Source organism: Phallusia mammillata, chromosome 1, assembly GCF_965637545.1.
Source record: "Phallusia mammillata chromosome 1, kaPhaMamm4.hap1.1, whole genome shotgun sequence".
Classification (NCBI taxonomy): domain Eukaryota; kingdom Metazoa; phylum Chordata; class Ascidiacea; order Phlebobranchia; family Ascidiidae; genus Phallusia; species Phallusia mammillata.
The window spans coordinates 25,705,468-25,725,913 of NC_137252.1; the positions used below are offsets into that span (position 1 = coordinate 25,705,468).

General features: G+C 37.1%; 4 protein-coding genes across 4 annotated transcripts; 3 read left to right on the top strand and 1 right to left on the bottom strand.

Annotated features, from left to right (window-relative positions):
* Nucleotides 1-415: 415 nt before the first annotated feature.
* LOC145224615 (lysosomal phospholipase A and acyltransferase-like) lies at nucleotides 416-4,405 on the top strand. Its single transcript, XM_080091155.1, has 7 exons — nucleotides 416-633; nucleotides 782-935; nucleotides 1,496-1,614; nucleotides 1,691-1,795; nucleotides 2,444-2,671; nucleotides 2,959-3,257; nucleotides 3,593-4,405. Exons 1-7 carry the CDS (start codon nucleotides 474-476, stop codon nucleotides 3,812-3,814), a joined length of 1,287 nt encoding a protein of 428 aa, XP_079947281.1. The 5' UTR covers nucleotides 416-473; the 3' UTR covers nucleotides 3,815-4,405.
* On the bottom strand, nucleotides 3,795-12,310 carry LOC145209622 (spermatogenesis-associated protein 16-like). The gene is made up of 8 exons (XM_080079933.1): nucleotides 12,157-12,310; nucleotides 11,889-12,016; nucleotides 11,456-11,592; nucleotides 10,976-11,201; nucleotides 10,567-10,681; nucleotides 7,052-7,290; nucleotides 6,182-6,440; nucleotides 3,795-4,950 (listed from the first exon to the last, which is right to left on the bottom strand). Exons 1-8 carry the CDS (start codon nucleotides 12,308-12,310, stop codon nucleotides 4,805-4,807), a joined length of 1,404 nt encoding a protein of 467 aa, XP_079936059.1. The 3' UTR covers nucleotides 3,795-4,804.
* An 823-nt stretch (nucleotides 12,311-13,133) lies between these two features.
* Nucleotides 13,134-14,442, top strand: LOC145204688 (uncharacterized). Its single transcript, XM_080077284.1, has 3 exons — nucleotides 13,134-13,456; nucleotides 13,554-13,764; nucleotides 14,120-14,442. Exons 1-3 carry the CDS (start codon nucleotides 13,377-13,379, stop codon nucleotides 14,177-14,179), a joined length of 351 nt encoding a protein of 116 aa, XP_079933410.1. The 5' UTR covers nucleotides 13,134-13,376; the 3' UTR covers nucleotides 14,180-14,442.
* A 1,994-nt stretch (nucleotides 14,443-16,436) lies between these two features.
* On the top strand, nucleotides 16,437-20,431 carry LOC145214693 (breast cancer anti-estrogen resistance protein 1-like). Its single transcript, XM_080083279.1, has one exon. The coding sequence runs from the start codon at nucleotides 16,493-16,495 to the stop codon at nucleotides 18,872-18,874; it is 2,382 nt and encodes a 793-aa protein (XP_079939405.1). The 5' UTR covers nucleotides 16,437-16,492; the 3' UTR covers nucleotides 18,875-20,431.
* Nucleotides 20,432-20,446: the final 15 nt, after the last annotated feature.

Below are 20,446 nucleotides of genomic sequence, written 5' to 3' on the forward strand. Positions count from 1 at the left end.
AATATTGCTTTCGATTTTTTACCCTTTTTCTGTTGAGTTAGACAGGACAATTAAAAATGAGTTTAAACACATATATACTTTATCTTCTGCGATTATCTATTGAAGTACTTGTGCGAAATACGCTGAGTGCAACGTTCACTACAGGGAAAAAAGTTTGCGTAACAGCCCCTTCTCTGAAGTCTGAACGCATTCGGATTGGTTGCGGATAAGAAAGATCAAAACAGAATCAGTCATGCATGATAAAGTCACTGGGTTACTCTGGGTCACGCCAGGAGTGGAGTCAGTTGACTTATTTCATTGTAGTGGGAGTGAATAACACAGACAGATAGACTATATTATGTTGTTGAGCCAGTCGTGTCGTGAATGTAAACATAAACGTTAGTTCTGTGTTTGATTTAAAGTGTGTTTATGTTGCAACAAATGCTTATGTTTCAGTTTTCAATAGGTTTTGGCATATTTGTTTAGTTTACCATATGTTGATGGGCAGCAAAGCAACAGCCCTTTTCTGTGTTATTTTGTGTTGTTTAGTTGAAATTTCACAACAGATTCAACAATTTGAAAAGCCTTTTAGCTGGAAACATGCGAATGGTTGTGTTGGCAGCGATTGCTTCAAGCGAAAGCCTGTGGTTATGGGTAAGATAATGTGTTTTATTTTGAGGTTTATTAGAAAAACAAGCATGGCAAGGTAAATGTGTTATATTTGTAAAAAATAACTGGGTAGATCACAAGAGTTTTTGCTGTCACATTACTGTAATTTTTTTAAAAAATATGTTTTTTATAGTTCCAGGAGTTCTAGGAACTCAACTGAAAGCCAAGCTTGACAAAACCAGTGTTCCTCACATTTTATGTGCAAAACATACAGACTGGTATAGTTTATGGCTGAATCTTGAGCAATTTCTTCCAGAGATTGTGGATTGTTGGGTGGACAACATTCGGTATGTGAAGTTCAATCGTTCCTAATAGTGGTTTGGCAAATTTTATGTTGTTGCGTATAATGTATATGTTTCAAATAGGGTAAAGCCCTTGTTTAAGATGGCAGTCAAAAAGTTTTATGAAATTTTAGTTTTAATGAAATTAAATTTGTTAAAATATATATCATTTCAATCAGAAACTGAAGATGCCAGTTAAGCTAAATATATGTACGCCATGTAAATTCATTGACTGATTCTGTTACTTGGAAAATGTTTTCCATTGTTGATTATTCTTAGTTGTTAACAGTGATTACCAATGACCATGCTGTCTGTTAAAGAGTCTGATACCGTTCGGTATCATCACTCTTAGTTCAAGTAAAACATGTTTGTGCCACATTGATACTGTTAGACATGCAATTTTGTTCTTAAATGGTGGGATTATAGTAATAGAAATTATGTAAACACTGTATAAGTTTACAGATACCAAATGGTGAATGTGGTTAATCACCAAATGAGAGTGATAAAAACATATGTATAAGGTTTATTTAGGGAAATCCGTTTTTCAGAATATGTTGTGCTTTCAGAATGATCTATGACAACAAAACAAGGCAAGTTCAAAACAATGAAGGTGTACAAACCCGAGTACCAAAGTTTGGATCCACAGAAGGCTTTGAATATTTGGACACAGATAAATATGCAGTAGGTTGGTACTGCTTGATATACACTCTTTTTATGGAATTTGCTAAGCTTACTAAACCCATACATTTTGTTTTTTACAGGAAGTGTGTACTTCGAACCATTGGTTTCACATTTGGTAAACACATGGGGATACACCAGAGGTAAAGACATTTATGGGGCTCCATTCGATTGGAGATTAGCTCCAGGTTTGTAAACGTTTGTGCATTTTAACCTGAATAGTACTGCCCCCAGTGGGTGTTTTGTAAAATTTAGTGTCTAGTGCACATTTTAGTCATACAATTATGTTGTTTGATGAAACAGCAACCAACATGTTGGTGAAGTATCAAAACGATAACTTTAGTAATAGATCAAAACCATCAACAGCATGTCTTAAACTGACGATCACTGTTTGCCTTTTGAACTTTAATACAGTAAAACCGAAAGACTGTAAATCCTTGGTTTAAACAGAATCAGTCGGTTTTAAATGAAGGAATATATATTTCGCCTATGTGGCATCATCAGTTCCTGTAACCGAAATACAATACGATATAAAAATGATTGCTGAAACAAACACGATAAAATAAATAAATAAAAGCAGTAAAACACTAAAACAAGATTTTACTTACTGTTGGTGAAGTATATGCTGCTTGCTCAATAAATTTTAGTTAATGGTTTATGGTTGCTTAGTATATTGCAGAAAGTGTCAAAAAAATTGTATTAACTGACAACAAGTATCATTTAAAGAGCTATAGTTACAAAAAAATTCTGGAATCTGCATGTGATATTTTGTTGCAAATCATTAGTTAGATACATGCATATAGATATATCACCGTGACTGTCATATTATTTTTCAGCCCAGCACAAAACCTTCATCAACAATTTGACTGCACTTGTGGAAACAGCTTACTATAATAACAATAACCAGAAAGTTGTTGTTCTTGGACATAGTATGGGGAATATGTTTATATATTACTGGCTCAAAAGGCAACCAATGTCTTGGAAGAATAAATTTATTGACAATTTTGTATCAATTTGTGGCCCGTACCTCGGCTCAGTAAAAGCTCTGAAAGCAGTTACCTCAGGTATGAAATTAGTAATAAATAACATCATAGAGTTAAAAAAGAATATAGTTTGTTGTGAGGTGGCCACGGACTCGTTTTCCAGTATCAAATGAACCTTTGGGCTCTAGGTTGGAAAACAATGTTTTGAGTGGTTTTACACTGTTTTGTTGTTGTGTGTTAAATGTTAAATACCATGTCACAAGTAGCAGTTTGCTGTAAAAATTTGCGTTGTTAGAGCAAACTGTTGTTAGGCAAAAACTACAGAATATTGTGATATGATTTTACCAGATCTTCACCTATTTGTGCAGGAGAGACTGAAGGCCATGACTGGGTTTTGCCAAGGTTAAAGTTGCGGGACGCTGTACGGACCGCGCCTGCCTTCCCCTTCATGTTTCCACGTCCAGATCTTTGGCCGAAGAACAAACAGACTGTAGTCGTGACTTTTCAGCGAAACTACACTGTGGACGACTACGAGAGTCTGTTCAAAAGAATCGGCTGCGAATGGTGTTATGAATTGTGGAAAGACAACGGATTGGCGCTAGGTTCTTTGCAGGCACCGTCTGTTCCTGTGCATTGTATATATTCCAGTCAGGTTCCTACAGCGGAGGTGAGTGTTTGAAAATTGCGTTGAATTCTTGTTTTGCGGAACTATGTCAATCTGAAACCTACAACTGTTGTAAAGTGTTAAAATCAACTTTCTCAGTAACAATTTTTCGTTATAACTGTCCTTTACTAGGCGTTACACCAGTGTAATCCAAAACCCAGTGTACAAGATATATGTATTTTGACAAATTCGTATGACGGTTAATTCTATAAACTGGGTTTTGGACTTCACTGTTATGTAACGTGTGGAGTTTATCTTTTTTTTCATCTTTTAAGATTATTGTGTTAAAAAAATGTAAGATCTGCGACGCATCTTTCAAACTGCAATTGATTTTTCAGACTTTAATATACGACGAAGATCTGTTTCCTGACGACTCTCCCAGTTTGGTGGACGGGAGTGGAGATGGAACCGTTAATGTATGGAGCGGATCAGCTTGCCTTAAATGGAGACAATCACAAACACAACCGGTTTACAATTTCGAAATGCCCGGTAATTCCCACGTCAAAATCCTATGGAACTCAACGCTCCATTCTTATTTAAAAAACGTCGTACTACGGTAACGTTTTCTTACATTGTTGCGATAGACACCTGGCGTACACCACATGCGCTTAAACCGTAACTTTGCGCTCTAAGTCAACGTAAACGTTAAAAACGTTAAGGACAAACGAATGCAATTTTTGTAACAGGGAATTTTACAATCGAGTTTTATTGCACCCAAGCGAGACTTGTCTGATACTTACAATAACAACGTGATTTACGATTCATCAGAAATGTGGACAGGCAGTAAAAGCACGCTTTTAGGCGCACAACAGACATAATGTTTTTGTTATTGTTAGCCTGGTGAGTTACACAAAAATATTCATGCATCAGGCGCAATGCATTCATTGTGTTTTAATGCATCTGCGTGCACTTTTTAATTTCATGTGTTATTCCTTAAACGTAGAAAAGGAGAATTTTTAGCGTGATTTTACGTTTTTTTGCTTGACAGTGTTTTCCTTAGTGACCCTTTTTTTCTTGCATTTTTCGAGGCGTTAAATTTGCGTGGACAAGTGTGCTGACATTCTTGTAACGACAAAAAGTGCCGTTTATTTCATCGGGTATGCTGTACTATAAAAAATACCAAGAATAAAAATAATTGCCACAGAACTCTATACACTGTGTGTGTCTTGTATCAACACGCTTTTGCAATAACGTCATCACTTTTGTTAGTTAGCTTGTTGGTTTTACCAAAAAATTGTCGACTGTTCTCATAGCGTCAAATGCTTAGTCATTTCCTCAATGAAATATTATAATTCTTTGTAATTTAGTTGATAAGGCATGTGTTTCCTTTTTGTGTGTGTAATAATTGCAGAATACGCGAAACTGTTTTAAAATAGCTGTTGTGCAAGTGTTTGGATGGCGAACAGAACAGAACAAATTAGAACCACCATTATTCGAATAACACTAACTACAATACAATGTCTCGCTTACAAAAAAAGTTTGCAATTTACCTAATGCCTGAAGCAGGGATTAGTGACAGTTACAATGCATTGCGGACAAAGTAGACGTTTTCAAGTTTTCGGCGAAACCTTTACTTTTCGAACCCTGGTCTTTGTTTTCTTCCTCCGCTTAATGACGGAATTGCGAAGCGGCGATTGTTTACATTTGGCGGCTCGAAATCGTCTCTCGCACTCTTCGAGCCACAAAACAGTCTGATCTGTTGACACAGGCAGTTCAATTGTTTAAAAATATCACTTAGACAACTTTTAATTACCCAACTTATCAAAACAAACAACCTTTTTTGTGACTTTAAATGGTAATAGACAAATAGAAGTCCAACCGCGCTTGTGAATATGGAACAGAATGTTCTATTCCGTTAACGGACAGATGTTGTGTTTGATAACACTGCTGAGCCACCTCCGCACTAATTAGGTCGGTTACAAATGTTTATCTTAACTAAGTGTGTTGCACCACTTGACCTAGAAGTTTATAAAGGTCTGCGGTGTTTGTTTTTTAACCGTGTTTTATTTTCCTTTTAACTGATCGCCCACCATGCTTTGTCAGGTCTAAGTTCAAGAAAAACAATATAGAAGCCCTTTAGTTGATCGTTTTATTGCACGTTGCCTGCAATTGTAGCTTGACAAGCACAACATTTCGCGACGATTGGTGATTCGGGGTTACTGCTGGTCATTAGGAAGTGTCATGTGCCCAAGGAAGTGAAATAGTTCCTCGTGACCACGTCTTATGTAACATCACGCGAGGCTAAATATAACTTCGCAAACATTCCGATTTTTTATATATGTCTTGAGCCAACAAACCTCTAACAAGAATGAGTGCAGTAAACACAGGTTAATGCACACCGGCTATGCCTGCACAAGCTTTGTTCACTTCAAAATGTGGTTACACGGGCCAGGAACGATAATTGTTAGTTTAAAGATATTTGCTTATAGGTACGCATACTTTCCTTATAGTGCATATATAGTCGGTTTGAGTAACGGTCATGTAAACTTGGGAATGAAAGTCTATCCGGGTAACACGAACTTTTTTCTGTTGGCGTGGAAGTCTTTCACATTCGAAATAATACAAAGGTTTTCGATGGTTCATAAGAATCCTTCATAGGTCGCAGTGGGCTCACAGGGAAGCCATGCATGTTTGGGGTTTGCAATTACTTAAAAACGTTTTGAGCTTGATTGTTGCAGAAAATGCTTCAACCGTTGCAAGGGTAAATAGTTTTCGTTCAATGCAGAACTGTAAATGGGCCTGAAATTGGAGTCCGCACCTGGCCAGAAGGCAATTTAAAAAAAACTCAAATCAGACCCAAAAGTTGGTAAAAATGTCAAATCGAAAGTCAGACCCAAGTCCGCCCACACTAACAACTCTGGTTCACTGTGTTGGTTGCGATATTGGGTCACCAAAACAAGCTATTCCCAGCAAACACATAAACTTACGTATTTGACCATTTGCTTCGGATGTGTCTTTCAATCCCCGTTCGATGAGCTGCATAATATCGGTCACTTTGTTCGTGGTTTCGTCCACCTCTGACTCATGACGAGGTGTCCACTGTTTTTCCGCCAACAGGGAAAAGATTGCCAGGTCGGCTTGTATGCCTCCGAGTTCGAGTAAGGCTTCGTACCACTCTTGCTCTTTCACTAGCGCCATGCAATAGTAAATGTGCTCGCTTATCGATTTGCCCGAATCAAGACTCACCTTAAAATCAAGATGACAATTCCAGATTAACAATTTTTGTAAAAATAAGTACAAAGGCTATTTTGCCTATGACATCTTTTCAACTAAAACCACAAATATTCCATTGGGGTCGCTAATAATTGGCAATCAGAACAAACAAAAATAAAAACAAAAAAGGCTTTTTTTACATATTTACTTGGAAAAAGTAGCCTACATTATTCAAACGTTTTCTTTTGTTCATATACCCTGGCTTAAACTGACAAACGTGTTTCACATTAGCTTTAACCATCGCAAGATCAATTTGATACGATATTTTTACGTTTCGTTTTTACAGTTACCCAGAGTCGAGAAGATTTCTTTTGAAAAAATTGGTAGTTTATGTCATCACATAATTTTAATGAAATTTTTATTTTAGTGGTTAGCGCAACCGCCTTGTGTTCACGTGGTTAGGGTAATTCCGACTTGGCTGCTTGTGTTTCCTTAAGTAATAGGATCTTAAGCGACATTATTGTAACCCTGTTGAACCGAAATGAAGTCACCGAGTCGCATAACGCCCAACTCATTGCGAGACAAAAAAGCATGCAGGCCAGGATAAAAATAAAATAGAAACATATCATTACAAAATGCCCGACCTTTGGATTGGTGCTGTTGATAAAACTCGAAGCTTCCCAAATTTCCCTTACAGCTGCTAAGTTATAATTGAAGGTTTCGTCTTTCTCTACAATGTATCTGTTGTTGTTTGGGACTTTCGCGAAGTATTTTGCAGCAAATCCGGAATCCCGGAAACTATATGCTTGTCGATGGTAAGATGTTGAACAAAAATATGATGTGGAGTCTCCATCTTCCGGGACGTAGTGAATAGAGTTTGCATCTGATGAAAAAGGGTTTGCAAAGGTCCCACTAAATTCCATTCAATATTCGGCACAAGCATGCCCAGAGTTGCAAGCGGGCCCGAAATCTGAGCCCGAACCCGGCCCGAACCCGAAAGCACAAGCCCGAAACCCGGCCCGAACCCGAAACGTTTTTGAGAAGCCCGTTTAGGCCCGAAATTTTGATTCACAGGCCTATCCACGAAAGCCTTGCAACAAAGGGTGAGAAAGAAATAAGGGAAACACAACAAACACCATGAGCAATAGTAGACAATAACGTAAACAATACCTTTGAAAGTAGGGTGAGCATGAGGTCAAAGCCACAGACTGTTACTTACCTGAGTGATTTTATTTAAAAAAATGGCGGTCACGAAACGCAAAGTCAGGCCCGTTTTAAGCCCGTTTTCTCACAAATACCTAAGCCCGAACCCGGCCCGAACCCGGCCCGAACCCGGCCCGAACCCGAACCCGGCCCGAAAAGCCCGGCCCGACTTGCAAGTCTGAGCATGCCTACTGAGATTTACAAATAGAGGTGTGAAAAAAAAACACGAAACGTTTAATCCCTTATAAAAATCACAAATTGGCAATTTTTACTTTTATAACAAACAGAAAGTTTGGAACTTGACAGCCTTAACCTCATATCAAGATTTCTTTCTAGCTGAACAGAAGGGATTCTGCCACCTTGCGCATAGTTCGAAAAAATGCAAGTTCTTAATTACACACAGGGTCCAAATTACACGACTTTTTCCTGTATAGGATGATACAATAGGAAGTCATGCACCATAGCGTTTTGTATCTTAATTATAACCAAATTGCTAGTAGGATTTTTTTTAAATGTGGTAAGCCAGCAGGTCAGCATTAAAAGAAGTTCGCATTGGGGCAGCAAAAATACGAATATTGTTAATTATGTATAGCAAATCCAGGAGCACTCATCTGTCATGTTTTCGGGCATAAATCCATACACTAAACAGACATGAGGTTGTTTTTTGCTTGCTTTGTGTTGTTTTCACACAATGTTTTTTTCGCAGTGTTTGTTCTTGGACTTAACCGTTCATTTGGGTCGCAAGAGTTAGGACTTTTTGGTGTTGGTCACGCCAAAACGTATTTGTGAATCCTGCGATCTATAGTACAAACTATGGTACTTTCACTAAATTATGTGTTAATTATAGGGTTGGACGAAATTGCGTGTGACCTAAATTGGTCCAACACCAATCATCTCATGACGAAAGTCGATTGTTTGTGCAAGCTTGGGATGTTATTGCGCCACACATACGTAACAATTAGTTAGTTTACGGCAGGGGTGTCCAACTCGAACACACCGCCGTGCCATTTTTGGTTTCAAAATATACTCGCGTGCCAACCTTTGGTACTTTTTCCAAACCATGTCTTAAACGTCATAACGGCACGGGCTCAATCCGAATATTTGGCCAATATGTAGAACCCTATTAAATGGTTAGAAAAAAATGTCGTCAAGTGCCAGTAAACTTGTTTATTATACTCCAGAAACCTTTTATTCTGTTTACACTACACAAGATACAAATAGTTTGCAAGGGACACTGGAGTACTTTGTGTAACATCAAAAATTTTACGTCAGTTTTAAAATGTATTTCCAACTAAACACAAATGCGTTTGTAGTCACGTAATTAATGGAACAGACATCGGTTGAAACGCAACAATTACAATTGTTTCGAAATAAACGGGCATTTTATTGCAACATAAACATGGCACGTTCACTAACGTTTTAGTATTATGTGGCGCATTTACTTTCTGAAATAAATAAAATTATAATTTTTTTGTTAATAAAGTCCATGGACCAACATTAAACAATGCAAGGGGCTTATAGCCGCGTTTCGATGTTGTTATGAAGGTTTGCATTAACGAGTCCTAAGCCGTGTTTAATGTCCATTTGCAAAGCACTGCAACGGCCCAAACTTGATTTAAGATGACCTAATTTAGGCGTCAACAATACACGGTCAGCTATATTTGAAACGTGAATTGGTTTTACTTTTATTTCCTGCGTAACAAGTTCTTTAAAAACTAAATCGTTATTAAAATTACTGATTCGGCAAATCGTCCTTTCGGTAGGTGCATACTTTATTAGACGCACAGCAAACACCCCAACCACACAAATAAATGTGTCAAGTGACTATTTACAATATAATGTGACAGAAACTGCAGGCTAAAACACAGAAAATGTATTGGTATTTAGTCGCATATACCGCACGGGTACATATATACTGCACATGGTATAGGTATCGGCGCTACTGATCAAAAGTCACACCTCTGGCATTTTTTGAAACTCTACGCCTATGGCAAGGAGGCTTTAAATTTTATCAAAAAACGAACAAATTAATGAGTGGGTTGTGTAACTTTACTACTGGTAATCTTTACAGAAGTTAGAAAAAAGACAAGAAGAATCAATAGAAACAAACTTAATTGCGTGACAAATCCTAATGTTTACCATCTGAATGTGCAAAAGCTCGCGTGCCATTTTCAAATGCTCGGCGTGCCACTTTTGGCACGCGTGCCACGTGTTGGACACCCCTGGTTTACGGTGTAGATTTTTTTCTTGACCAGAAAAAAGTCTTGAACACACAAAAAAGTAAGTTGCCAAAGACGGAGAAGGAAAAGCTTTTGATTCTTCTCGTTTTGCAATCCAATTTTTTGTATTCGTTGCTTCTCATTATTTTACGTTTCTCATGAACCATGAACTTTTACTAGTGTGTTTAAAATATGTTACTTATTCGTTTCGGCTAATTCTTGTCTACACAACGGATATGTCATTCACTTTTTTCAAAAGCAAAATGCCCACAACTTTTTCAACTGTATGTTCTCCTCGCTTTTTTGTTCTTCAAGCAGCCTTTTATTTAACTTCTTCCTCTCGATTACTCTAGGGCAGTGGTTCTCAACTCGTTTCGGGCCATGGACCACCGACCCAGTAAAAATAATATCGTGGACCATTTCTATTTGAAGCAAGAATGAAGTTTGCATACGAAACAACCATTTGGGCTTGAAACATAATTCTTTGAAACCAATTTTAAGAAGTGATATACAATTATTAACAGCTAACATTTTAATACTCTTTCAATATATAATATGCAATCATCTCTAGTTTATCAACAAATTTGGTGGACGTCCTGTGGACCACCCAAAAAGTCATCATGGACCACTAGTGGTTCATGGACCACCAGTTGAGAACCACTGCTCTAGGGTATAGGCTAACTAAAAAAATACCCCTAAGTTTTTTTAACACGATAATCTCAGCAAAATGCCACTACCTGAATGAATGAGGGTGTTATAAGTCGGATGTACATCAAGCATCATTTCCGACATCGCCTCCGCCTGCTCTGTATTATCCAACGGTGTAAGATGGCGTATTTCCATGAAAAACGTCTGTTCAAATATATAATTGAGGATACATTTAGTAAGTGCTAATAGGACTAACTTTTTATACAACTTAATTTGAAATATGTTGGCATAGATCGTCACGATCTAACCTTGATTTTCTTGTTTTTCGGCAGTTGTTTTTAATATGTTTGTCGAACCAGTGAGATAAGCCTCAGACTGAAAAACGTTGTTGTAGCACAAGTGATACCCAAAACTTAAACGAATCGAAAACTGAGGAAGCTTTTTAGTAGTTACGCGTTTTTGATAGTTTGCACAGTACAATACCGCAGAAGTAATTACCTTTATATTTGGCATTTCTGTTCGAGCATCGTCAAAAATTATTCTCCAATATTTGTTTATGACGCACTGCTCATGTTCTGCGTAGTGACAGTCGTCAGGATTTATTTCACTGATGGCGGCAAACCGAGTGAGGCTCTTTAGCGCTTCATGTGTACACTGCCGCCTCCTGTGGCCAATTGCACGCCAAAGATGAGAGAGCGTCAGATGCGGGGTTTCAACAATAGACCTGCAAACATTAAGCTAGTGTACATGTTTATATTTAAAACCATCCGAAATGTCCAACCTGCGGTCTGCGGCAGCATTCAACGTAGCTCGCAATTTGTGCAAATAACTAGTAAGTGTGGATGACACCAAAGTAGAGTGCGTCTTTATACAAACGTTTTCATGCAAAAAGTTATAAAAGAGTGTAATAAACGGTACAAAGTTCTTGCTCACAGTCGCACAAGTTAAACTTGTTGTTGTTGTTTGCTTTTATCTGACCTGTGTGCATGTTTTAGGCATAGTATTGGATTGTCCATTCGAAGTTGACAAAACGCAATTCGTTCGTGAGCAAGGCCTCTCGCAAACACAGTTCCTCCAACTGGTATCGCCTCAGTTGTGTTGTCAAACGGTAAACTCTGCAAATCGTAAGTTAATCAGTTGTACCGCGCAGATTTTTAGTAAAAACTCCTGGACAAATAATATGTTGAATATTGTTTACAGAAACTTAAAACGATTCTTTTTAGGTTTTGTTGTCGAAACTTTTTTGAAACAAACTGATATAGGAGTAAATAAGACTGAGTGCTCATATCCCTATTACAGAGTTAGACAGACGGGGCCTTTAATTTTGAGATGTGACTGAAACAAATTTGGACATAAATGCTTGTGACAGCAGAGAGTTTTAGAAAGCTTGCTGAAATACATAATTATTAACCTGCGCAAACTCCACTATGGTTTTGAATCTTGCAATCGCGAAACCATATTTTTCTTGGAGCAAAAGCTTTTGTGCTTCCTCAAAACTTTCGACACACTTGTCCAACGTCACAGCAGGCAGTGGCTTACCTGCACACAAAATAGTTTATCAATTGGCACAAAACTGCAATAAAAACGAAAAAAAATATAGCCTGGTTTTCAGCAGCTTAACATAATTGCATTAAATATCCTTAACCGCACACATTTAGTCAGTTTTAAACCATACTTACGGACTGAAAACCGCAAAATCAAATCTTCCAGAATTCTAATATCATCCTCATGCAAATCTCTCAACAACTGTGGATCAGGAAAATCATCTTCGTCTGGCGATGATTTGCTTCCATCAAACAAAGTTCGACAAACAGGTGTGGACTTACTCACCATTGTTTCTGTTTGTTTTACCAAATTCCCCGTTACAATGCCAAATGCACTGAATGTTGATTTCCTATTTGGTTGCTGATATTGTTCATTATGACGTAACAAGACTCAAATGCTTGGCAACTGCAAGGCGGCACTGTTTATGAGGTAACGTCAGCACAGTTAACGTTTTGCTATGCAGAATGTTAAAATTATGAAACTAAATGGCAGTGTTTTTTGTAGATTAGATTAATGACGCCAGTATCCACTTTTTGCACGCAAATGAAAGAACAGCACACTAATACATAATTGCATGAAGTGCATAAAACAGTAAGAAAAAAATGGGCTACCGTTTTTCAGGTTTAAATTTAAAGCCTGGTAGTATATATCATGTTAGTTTGAGCAGATGTTATTTACCAACATGATTTTAGAATAACATTTATAGGACCGAGGAATTTAATACGTTGATTTCTGTCAAATTGGATTACAGTTAAACATCGATGAACTTGCTCATGTAAAAAAGTTTTGATAGGAAAACCGAAATTGTTTATGATGCGACACAATTAATCCACGTCAAAAGAGCGTTCTTCTTGGTCTGAGAAGCAATGTAAGTATGCAAATTAAGTCCCACATAAAATAACACATACTTTAAATTGAACCAAAACTGTAAAAATAACAGCAGGTGAATAATTTTGAGTTGGTTAATTGCTGGTATTGTTTTAAACGACACAGCACACAATTAACTGATACCGTATCCAATCTTATAAGTGTGTATTGATTTTGACAATGATGCTGTGAAAAAAACTCATTGATTTTATTGATTTATCGTAATGATAAAGTAAAATCAGGTGAGAGATTGGACTTTGTTGTCTATGGATTATGGCGTGGTGTGATAATGCGACAGTAATCTTCTAGTTAGGCGGCTATAAGTGAATAGTGCTGTGTCAATAAAACAATAGCGACAATAAAACGTTTGTTTTGAACAGCGGGAAAAATAAAAACTTTAATTAATTCTTTCTTTTTTTGGGAAGTACTCAGGCCACAAACTCAATATTGTGTGTTTTTCTGGTACCAGTTTTTTTGACAGGTAAAAATGTCGGAAGTGCATCTTGAACGAAGTTCACATTTAAACGATACTCAACTGAGCGAAGGACTGAACGAAGATCATGTTGGGTAAGTTTTGTAATTAATAATTTTTTTCACTCGACTGAAAGGAAATGTTACCGATAAAGCTTGTATTCAATAAGTTTTATCATTTATTGCTGTTTAGTATGCACGAGACGGTTATGATCGTTCTGTTGGGGGCGACTGTAGTCTTTGGCGTTTTGATTGTGATATGGTGTCTCAAAAACGCATTTGAGGTGTGGGCGACCAGGCAAAGTTACAAGCAGTACCTTCGACACCAGCGCAACATGAAAGGAAAGCAAAAACGAACACGGGCCCACTTCAATTCGGGCACCTCATATTATCTTCATTCTCAGGTTAGTTTTGGTTGAACGAAGCAGAGAACAGAACTAATACACGATAAAAATACACGATCATTCTATGCAGCAGTTTGTCGCAACACATTTTTGTTATCCTGTTCAAATAAAAGCAAATAATTTCTGACAAAAATTAAATCATGTCATGAAATTTCTTTTACCGTCCTTGCAATCAAAATGACTCAAGTGTATGCATCACTGATGATGGCATGAGCATTTGCCGAAACGTTTGCTTTTTACGTCTATTTAGGCCGTTATTTTCACCATTAAACTTATAAATAGATCTGTATATAGTGTTGCAATAAAAATGTTTTTCTATTATATGAAACTGTTTTTTGTTTTGTTTTTGCAACAGAGATCTCAGTTTCCCAACACCACTCGTTCGTTGACGACCTTTCACCTAACTTCGTATTAAAGGAACCGAATACTGCACGGGTTACCAAACTGGAGTCCGCTGTTTCTTGGAGCTGATTTCGACCGGACGGACAATAGCTATAGAAGTTTTTTTACATTCTTATTTGATGGCATATCGTGTCACTGTATTAGTGAAAAGTTCCATAAATTGTGTGTCAATGTTGATGCTAAACGATGCTCTTTTATTTGGAAATCCATAAATTTACCTAAGACCTATATTTACTAATTACAAAACAACTTCTTACGTTTTCAATAAACGTCGAAATCAAATGTTTTGTTGGTTGTTAAGCGAACAAATTATTGTGAGTAATCATTTTGTCTCAGAATTCAGATCGGTTTAAAAGATATCGGCATGTCGAAAAAGCCGCATAAACGGAAGGGTAAACAACTTCCTAAGCCGGGACTTACATTTGAATTAATACGAGAATAAAAATAATTCCGCACAAGCAATTACAGATTAAAACGAAGCAGACACGAAAACAGTATAACATCCCCTGAGACCCGCATTTTGTTGAGTGCAAATGCAAAATGCTTGTTACCATTCGTACTTAATTACTTATTAATGATGTTTCCTTAGGGATTTGACAATTGGTGCTGCACACTAAATCAAACCAGCACCACACTCGCGTCGTTATTTGAGTTTTCTTGTATAGCCTATTATTTCAAGTCAACAGTAACATAATTTCAGCGGGATACTCATAATACATGCGTATTTTGTGCCAGACCGAATTTTAGGCTATATGTCAAACAACGTACTTTTTCAAAAAAAAAAGAATTTGACTTCCGGTAAAATATGTTGAAAATCGCCAACATGTTGACCACACACCTACACTTTTGTAGTACGCCCAGTGGTGGAATTCTCCCGCCGGTTCTATACAACCGCCTCACGAAATTTTGTGAGATCAGCGAACCGGTTAGCATTACTGGTCAATGGACTTTTTGTAACAGAACCGGCTGAAAAATATGACTTTTGTGATAGAACCGGCTGACAAAAAATTGGAATCCCACCACTGAGTACGGCTATTTATGATTAGTCGTGATACCACTTTTTACAAAACTTTGTCCTAAAACAAATAGCCTTGCTGACCATTAGAATTTTGAAGGAATTTTCTCTTCACATTGTCGCCGGTGCTCTTTACGTCACACTTCCGTGTTCTAAAAAAGTTTGTCTAATCTAAATTGTTTGTTTAGTTTCCTTAAAGAGCAAGCGCTTAGATATCAGTTAGATATCACTGGACACTGCAACAACAATCGGTTGGCAGTTCATTTCGTTCGGAGTGTTTCGCATAAAAAGATCGGTTCACTTTAATACCAGAAGTCCAGAACGGCAAAGTTTGAACAAGTTCTTTGATTTTATTTGGTCTTGCGGTCGATAATTTGAAATTTCTCCTAATCTTTTTAGTCCAAATAAATCACAAAAGCGCCAAGAAGGTTTTTGTATTTAATTTAAAGTTTTGACAATAAACACACAGCGATCATCCGGTGTAACTTAACCGACTTATTTTGAAGGCAAACATTTCTAGCTGGGAATGGGTTAATTTTTGCAACAATATTTGCTACAATGATAACAAAAATATGCTTGTGCAACAATTTATTGTTTAGGACGCATATTTTAAGCTAACTCTTGTATACCACTGTACAACAAAACGCAATGAAGTGTATTCACGTTGTTAGAAACAGCCCTACAGCATATAGTACCCTAAACTTTCTAGGTATTATGTCACAAAAGGATTTGTTTAAAACGAAACTTTTTTTCTCCTTGCTTGACAAAAGTTGATCAATTTGCGCATGTTATTTTTCAGTAGAAATTTTAAAACTAATAAGGCTGTTAGCCAGCATCGGTAGAAAGTCAATTCTTTGATTAAGCTCACAACTGAACAGTCATCTAGGTGGCAAAGAGTTTTGTGTAAATCGTTAGTTTTTCCATATTTCAATAAACTAAAAAGGCAAGAAAAATAATGATGGTTTCTAATGTCAACTAACAACTGTATTGCTTTATCATGCATGTTGTGGCGTTTGAGTTGAATTATATCAATAATTTCTTAATCAACGTTGTGTAAACAGTTGTTAAATAGTGTTTGTAGACAAAAAATAATTTAGTTTGATAGGCAGATCAGATTGGTAATTTTTGAGACAATATTGTCATTGTGAATGGAAAATTGCAGCTTTTGCACATTTTAATACACATTGATTACTTATTTATTTTATGTCTATGAGCAATAGATATAAAATTCTGCATAAAGTACATACCATAGATGTTTATTGGTTGATATGTTTGTTATAAAGCAGATATGAAATAGACTTTTATCTTATAATGACTGGAATGAATGTGCTTGCAAAAGCGATTTTTGACAACTTTGCGGAAAGTGGAGATGAGCTTGAATTTCATCGTGGTGATGTGGTTACCGTGATTGAACAAAACACTGCTGGTCTTGAAGGATGGTGGCTTTGTTCGTTTCATGGTAAGCAAGGCATAGCACCCGGAAACAGACTGCGTTTGTTGCCGGGAATGTTCGATAATAAACAGATTGAACCAGATCAGGATGTTTATGATGTTCCACCAAGCCACCAATGGAATAGTCCGCAGCATCAAGTAGATGATGATCAAGATGAAGAATATGATATTCCAAGAAGACAACCACAAATAACTGCTGGTGGTTATATGCCACAATCGCCCACTGAGATATATGATGTTCCAAGAGCAAGTCCTTTTCACCAAGTCAGTGACGATGGGGAAATTTATGACATACCAACATCTGCGATTGCTGCTCAGACAAGAGTATTTCATCCAGAAGATGACCAAGAGGTATATAACGTCCCAAGCAACTTGATGGCCATGAGTCAGACACCAGACCCGATGGAAGTTTATGATGTACCCCCTTTGGTATCACGAGGACCAGCACAAAATGAATTCCACCCTGAAGAAGTATATGATGTTCCTCCAAGAAGACCTGATGTAACTAGTGCTGATTTGATTGATGTTCAGCATCCTGAAGAAGTTTACGATGTCCCACCATCTGTTGCTAAAGGTGGTCCGAGAGTTAACTTCGCACAGTCCAGAAGTTCGCCTTCGCGCCAAGAGTCAACTGATTCAGATGTGGTTTACGACATACCCCAGTCCATTAGAACCAGAAACATCCCATCTGGTCTCAACAGCCTAAGAAGAATGAGGAGAGAAATAAATGCTCTATCCACAGCTTCAACTTCTGAAGCAACAACTCAAAGAGATCAACAACCTTCACAAGTTGACTATATTTATGATGTGCCTCCCCAGGTATCTCGAGACTCAAGCCGACAGGCAGCAAAAGACGATGAGGTGGTTAATGGATTGCTAAAACGGCTCTCAATGAACAATGATTTGGATGACAAAAGAAGCAATCGATTGTCAACAATATCAAAAGATTCCTTCAGCAGTTACATTGATGACAACCCTTTACAATACAGTGAGCTTAGGATGGACCTGAACAGTGCCCTTGAGCGTTTAATTGAATTGAAAAAAAATTTAGAAGACACAGTCTCAAAGTTGCTGACAATGGTAAAGAAAAATTGGAGGCAAAGGGAAAATCTTACTGGCAAAGTTTCAGACATTCAAAAAAATTTTGTTGATGTTTTGGTGGCAGTCACCCACTTCATAGCATTTGCTAGGGGTGCAACTGGCAATGCCTTCGCTGTAAGCGAACATGGGGAAGAAGGTGGAGCACCTAAAAATGTTAAGGCTGGTTTACGTAAGTTACTTGTTCCTGTTGAGGAGGATGCTGAAATGCTTAAGCGTGCCTTGGCTGAGTTAGATGAGGGTGGCTGGGATATTGAAAAATTGGTACTTGAGGATGGAATAGATGACGGCGTGGCTTTAGATGAAGTTGACAGCTTTGTTATGTCATCTCGCGCTGTTTCAGACGATGCTGCACAAATGGCTGTGTTTGTCCACACTCACGCTCATCATATTTTTAAGAAATCAATCGAAGTACAACCGGAGGTTGCAACGTCAGGTGTTACTACAAGTCCAGAAAGGGAAAGACCAGCACATGAAATCCATGCTTTGCAAGCACGCCCATTGCCATCTGTGCCCAAAACCAGTGCAACTACTAACTTTACTGCTCCAACCACCGCCATGCCAGGGGAAGATGCATGGTTAGAGGACTATGACTATGTGGCTCTGGAAGATAAGGATGAAACTGACAAACTTATGGGCACCCCTGATAGTTTATCTGGCCTAAACAAACGTCGCACACAAATGCTTGCTTTAGATAAGGAGCTGTCACCAACCATCATAAAATCAGAAACCAGCAAACTTAGCCCAAAGGAACGAATTGCTCTAAACAGTTTGGCTATAGATATTCCAGATTTAATGCATTGCCTCAGTAACTCCATTGAACAGTTTACCAATGCGGTGGAAAAAGGCAACCAGCCACATACATTTGTTGCACTCAGCAAACAAGTCATTCTCAGTGCACACAAACTTGTTTTTGTCGGTGACTGTGTTCACCAGCATGTGGACATACCCACAGTAAAGAATGCAATACAGAGTCATTGCAGTGATATGTGCACCACCCTAAAGCACACCGTGATGTCAACAAAGCTAGCAGCTCTGCAGTGGCCTGCGGTAGGAGCTGTGCAGGACATGATGGATAAAATGTATGACATTGCTAAGTGTGCCCATCAGATTAGACTGACTTTAAACAATATTTTGTACTGATCTAAATTTCAACTTCTTTTTAAAAAAAGTCTATTTTTGGCTGTTTTGTTAACATTTACCTTCAACAATATTTGTATCATTTCACTCTACGAATTTGTATTGTGCCAAATTTAGAATCTGTAGCAACACTAGGGGATGATCTTTAATAAGAAACCATTTAAAAGCATTGAAGGAAGTTATAGAGAGATATACTCATTGTCCAATTTCATGTCATGGTTTTTAGAATTGTTTTATTTTGGTAAAATTAGCGCAATATTTTGACTAACACTGTACAAATAAATGCTTGACAGAGTTAACATGGCTGTAAAAACGTATATCACCCAAAATACAATATGTTAGCTGTAGTTGGCTTACTTTGTTAAAACTTGAGTTAGATGCTTAAGTAATATTCTCTAAGAATTTGGGTAAAAAGCAACATTGCAAAGAAGTATAATTTTTTTATCACTGCTTTTATAGTGTCTTATTTTATGGTAGTGACTTATTAAACTTGTCATTGACAAAACTATCTTATATTTCATTTGTCTAATCATCCTAAATCTGTTTAAGTTTGCTTTTTTTGTATTTTTCTTGTCCTGGTTGTCATCCAATGCCCAGAGAAAATCACTTTTTCAAATGTAGAATAAGCTCAAAAAAGTGTCCTGACAGGTACTTTTTAGCATTTGTCTTTCGTTAAGGGCCAAAACAATAATGAAAAAGAACTTTTTTGGTCATGCAATCTGTGCCTTATTTTTGAATTATGTAAAACTAAATAAATTCATAGATATTAATAGCAATAAATGTTCCAGAGTTGCATGTACATTTTGAACAACTTTGATTGGTTAACATGCCAAGTTGGTTCAGGTTTGCTGATTCTGTGTAGGTAATTTTTGACTCCCTATCATTTCCACCTTAAAAAAATCACATGTAATAATTAAATAGTAAAGATTTTTACTGTTCATTCATATTTTAGTTAATTTTTGCTGTTTTGGGTAGCGATAATTATTGGTACTGCCTTTAAAAGGTACTTAAGCACTGTAGTTCTGGATAAATGTATTTTTGTGCATTCTAACTTTCTCCAGTGTTTTCATTGAACTGATTTTTCATTTTTCTGATATTTTTAGTTTGACTGGCAATGGCAGTTTGCTATTAGTACGTCAACCTAAAACTTTAGGTACTTTTTTGTGATTGTAACCTTTTTAATTTGATACAACTTTTCTTTGCTCGTATACTTTTATTGACCTTTTTGGTATGTTCATCTCAGTAAATTCTTTTGTACTTTAATTATTTGTTTAATGATGCATTGCCCAACAATGATGTGTATGGTAAAAATTTGTATGCTGATATCCTACTAATCTATTTGACAATATCATTAAAATAATGTTGCAATTTGAAGGTAAATGTATTTTTGATTAATAGTTTCATCATTTGAGAACTGTATACTTTATAATGGTACAATATTAAACTTTGGCACATTCTTTGCTATTGGTGCTTCATGCTTTCTAATGATATTCTGTTAACGCAAACTGTGTGAGAAATGTGTGTTGCATTTTAACTGTCAATGCATTTTTCTTGTAGGAACTAGGTTTCAAAAAA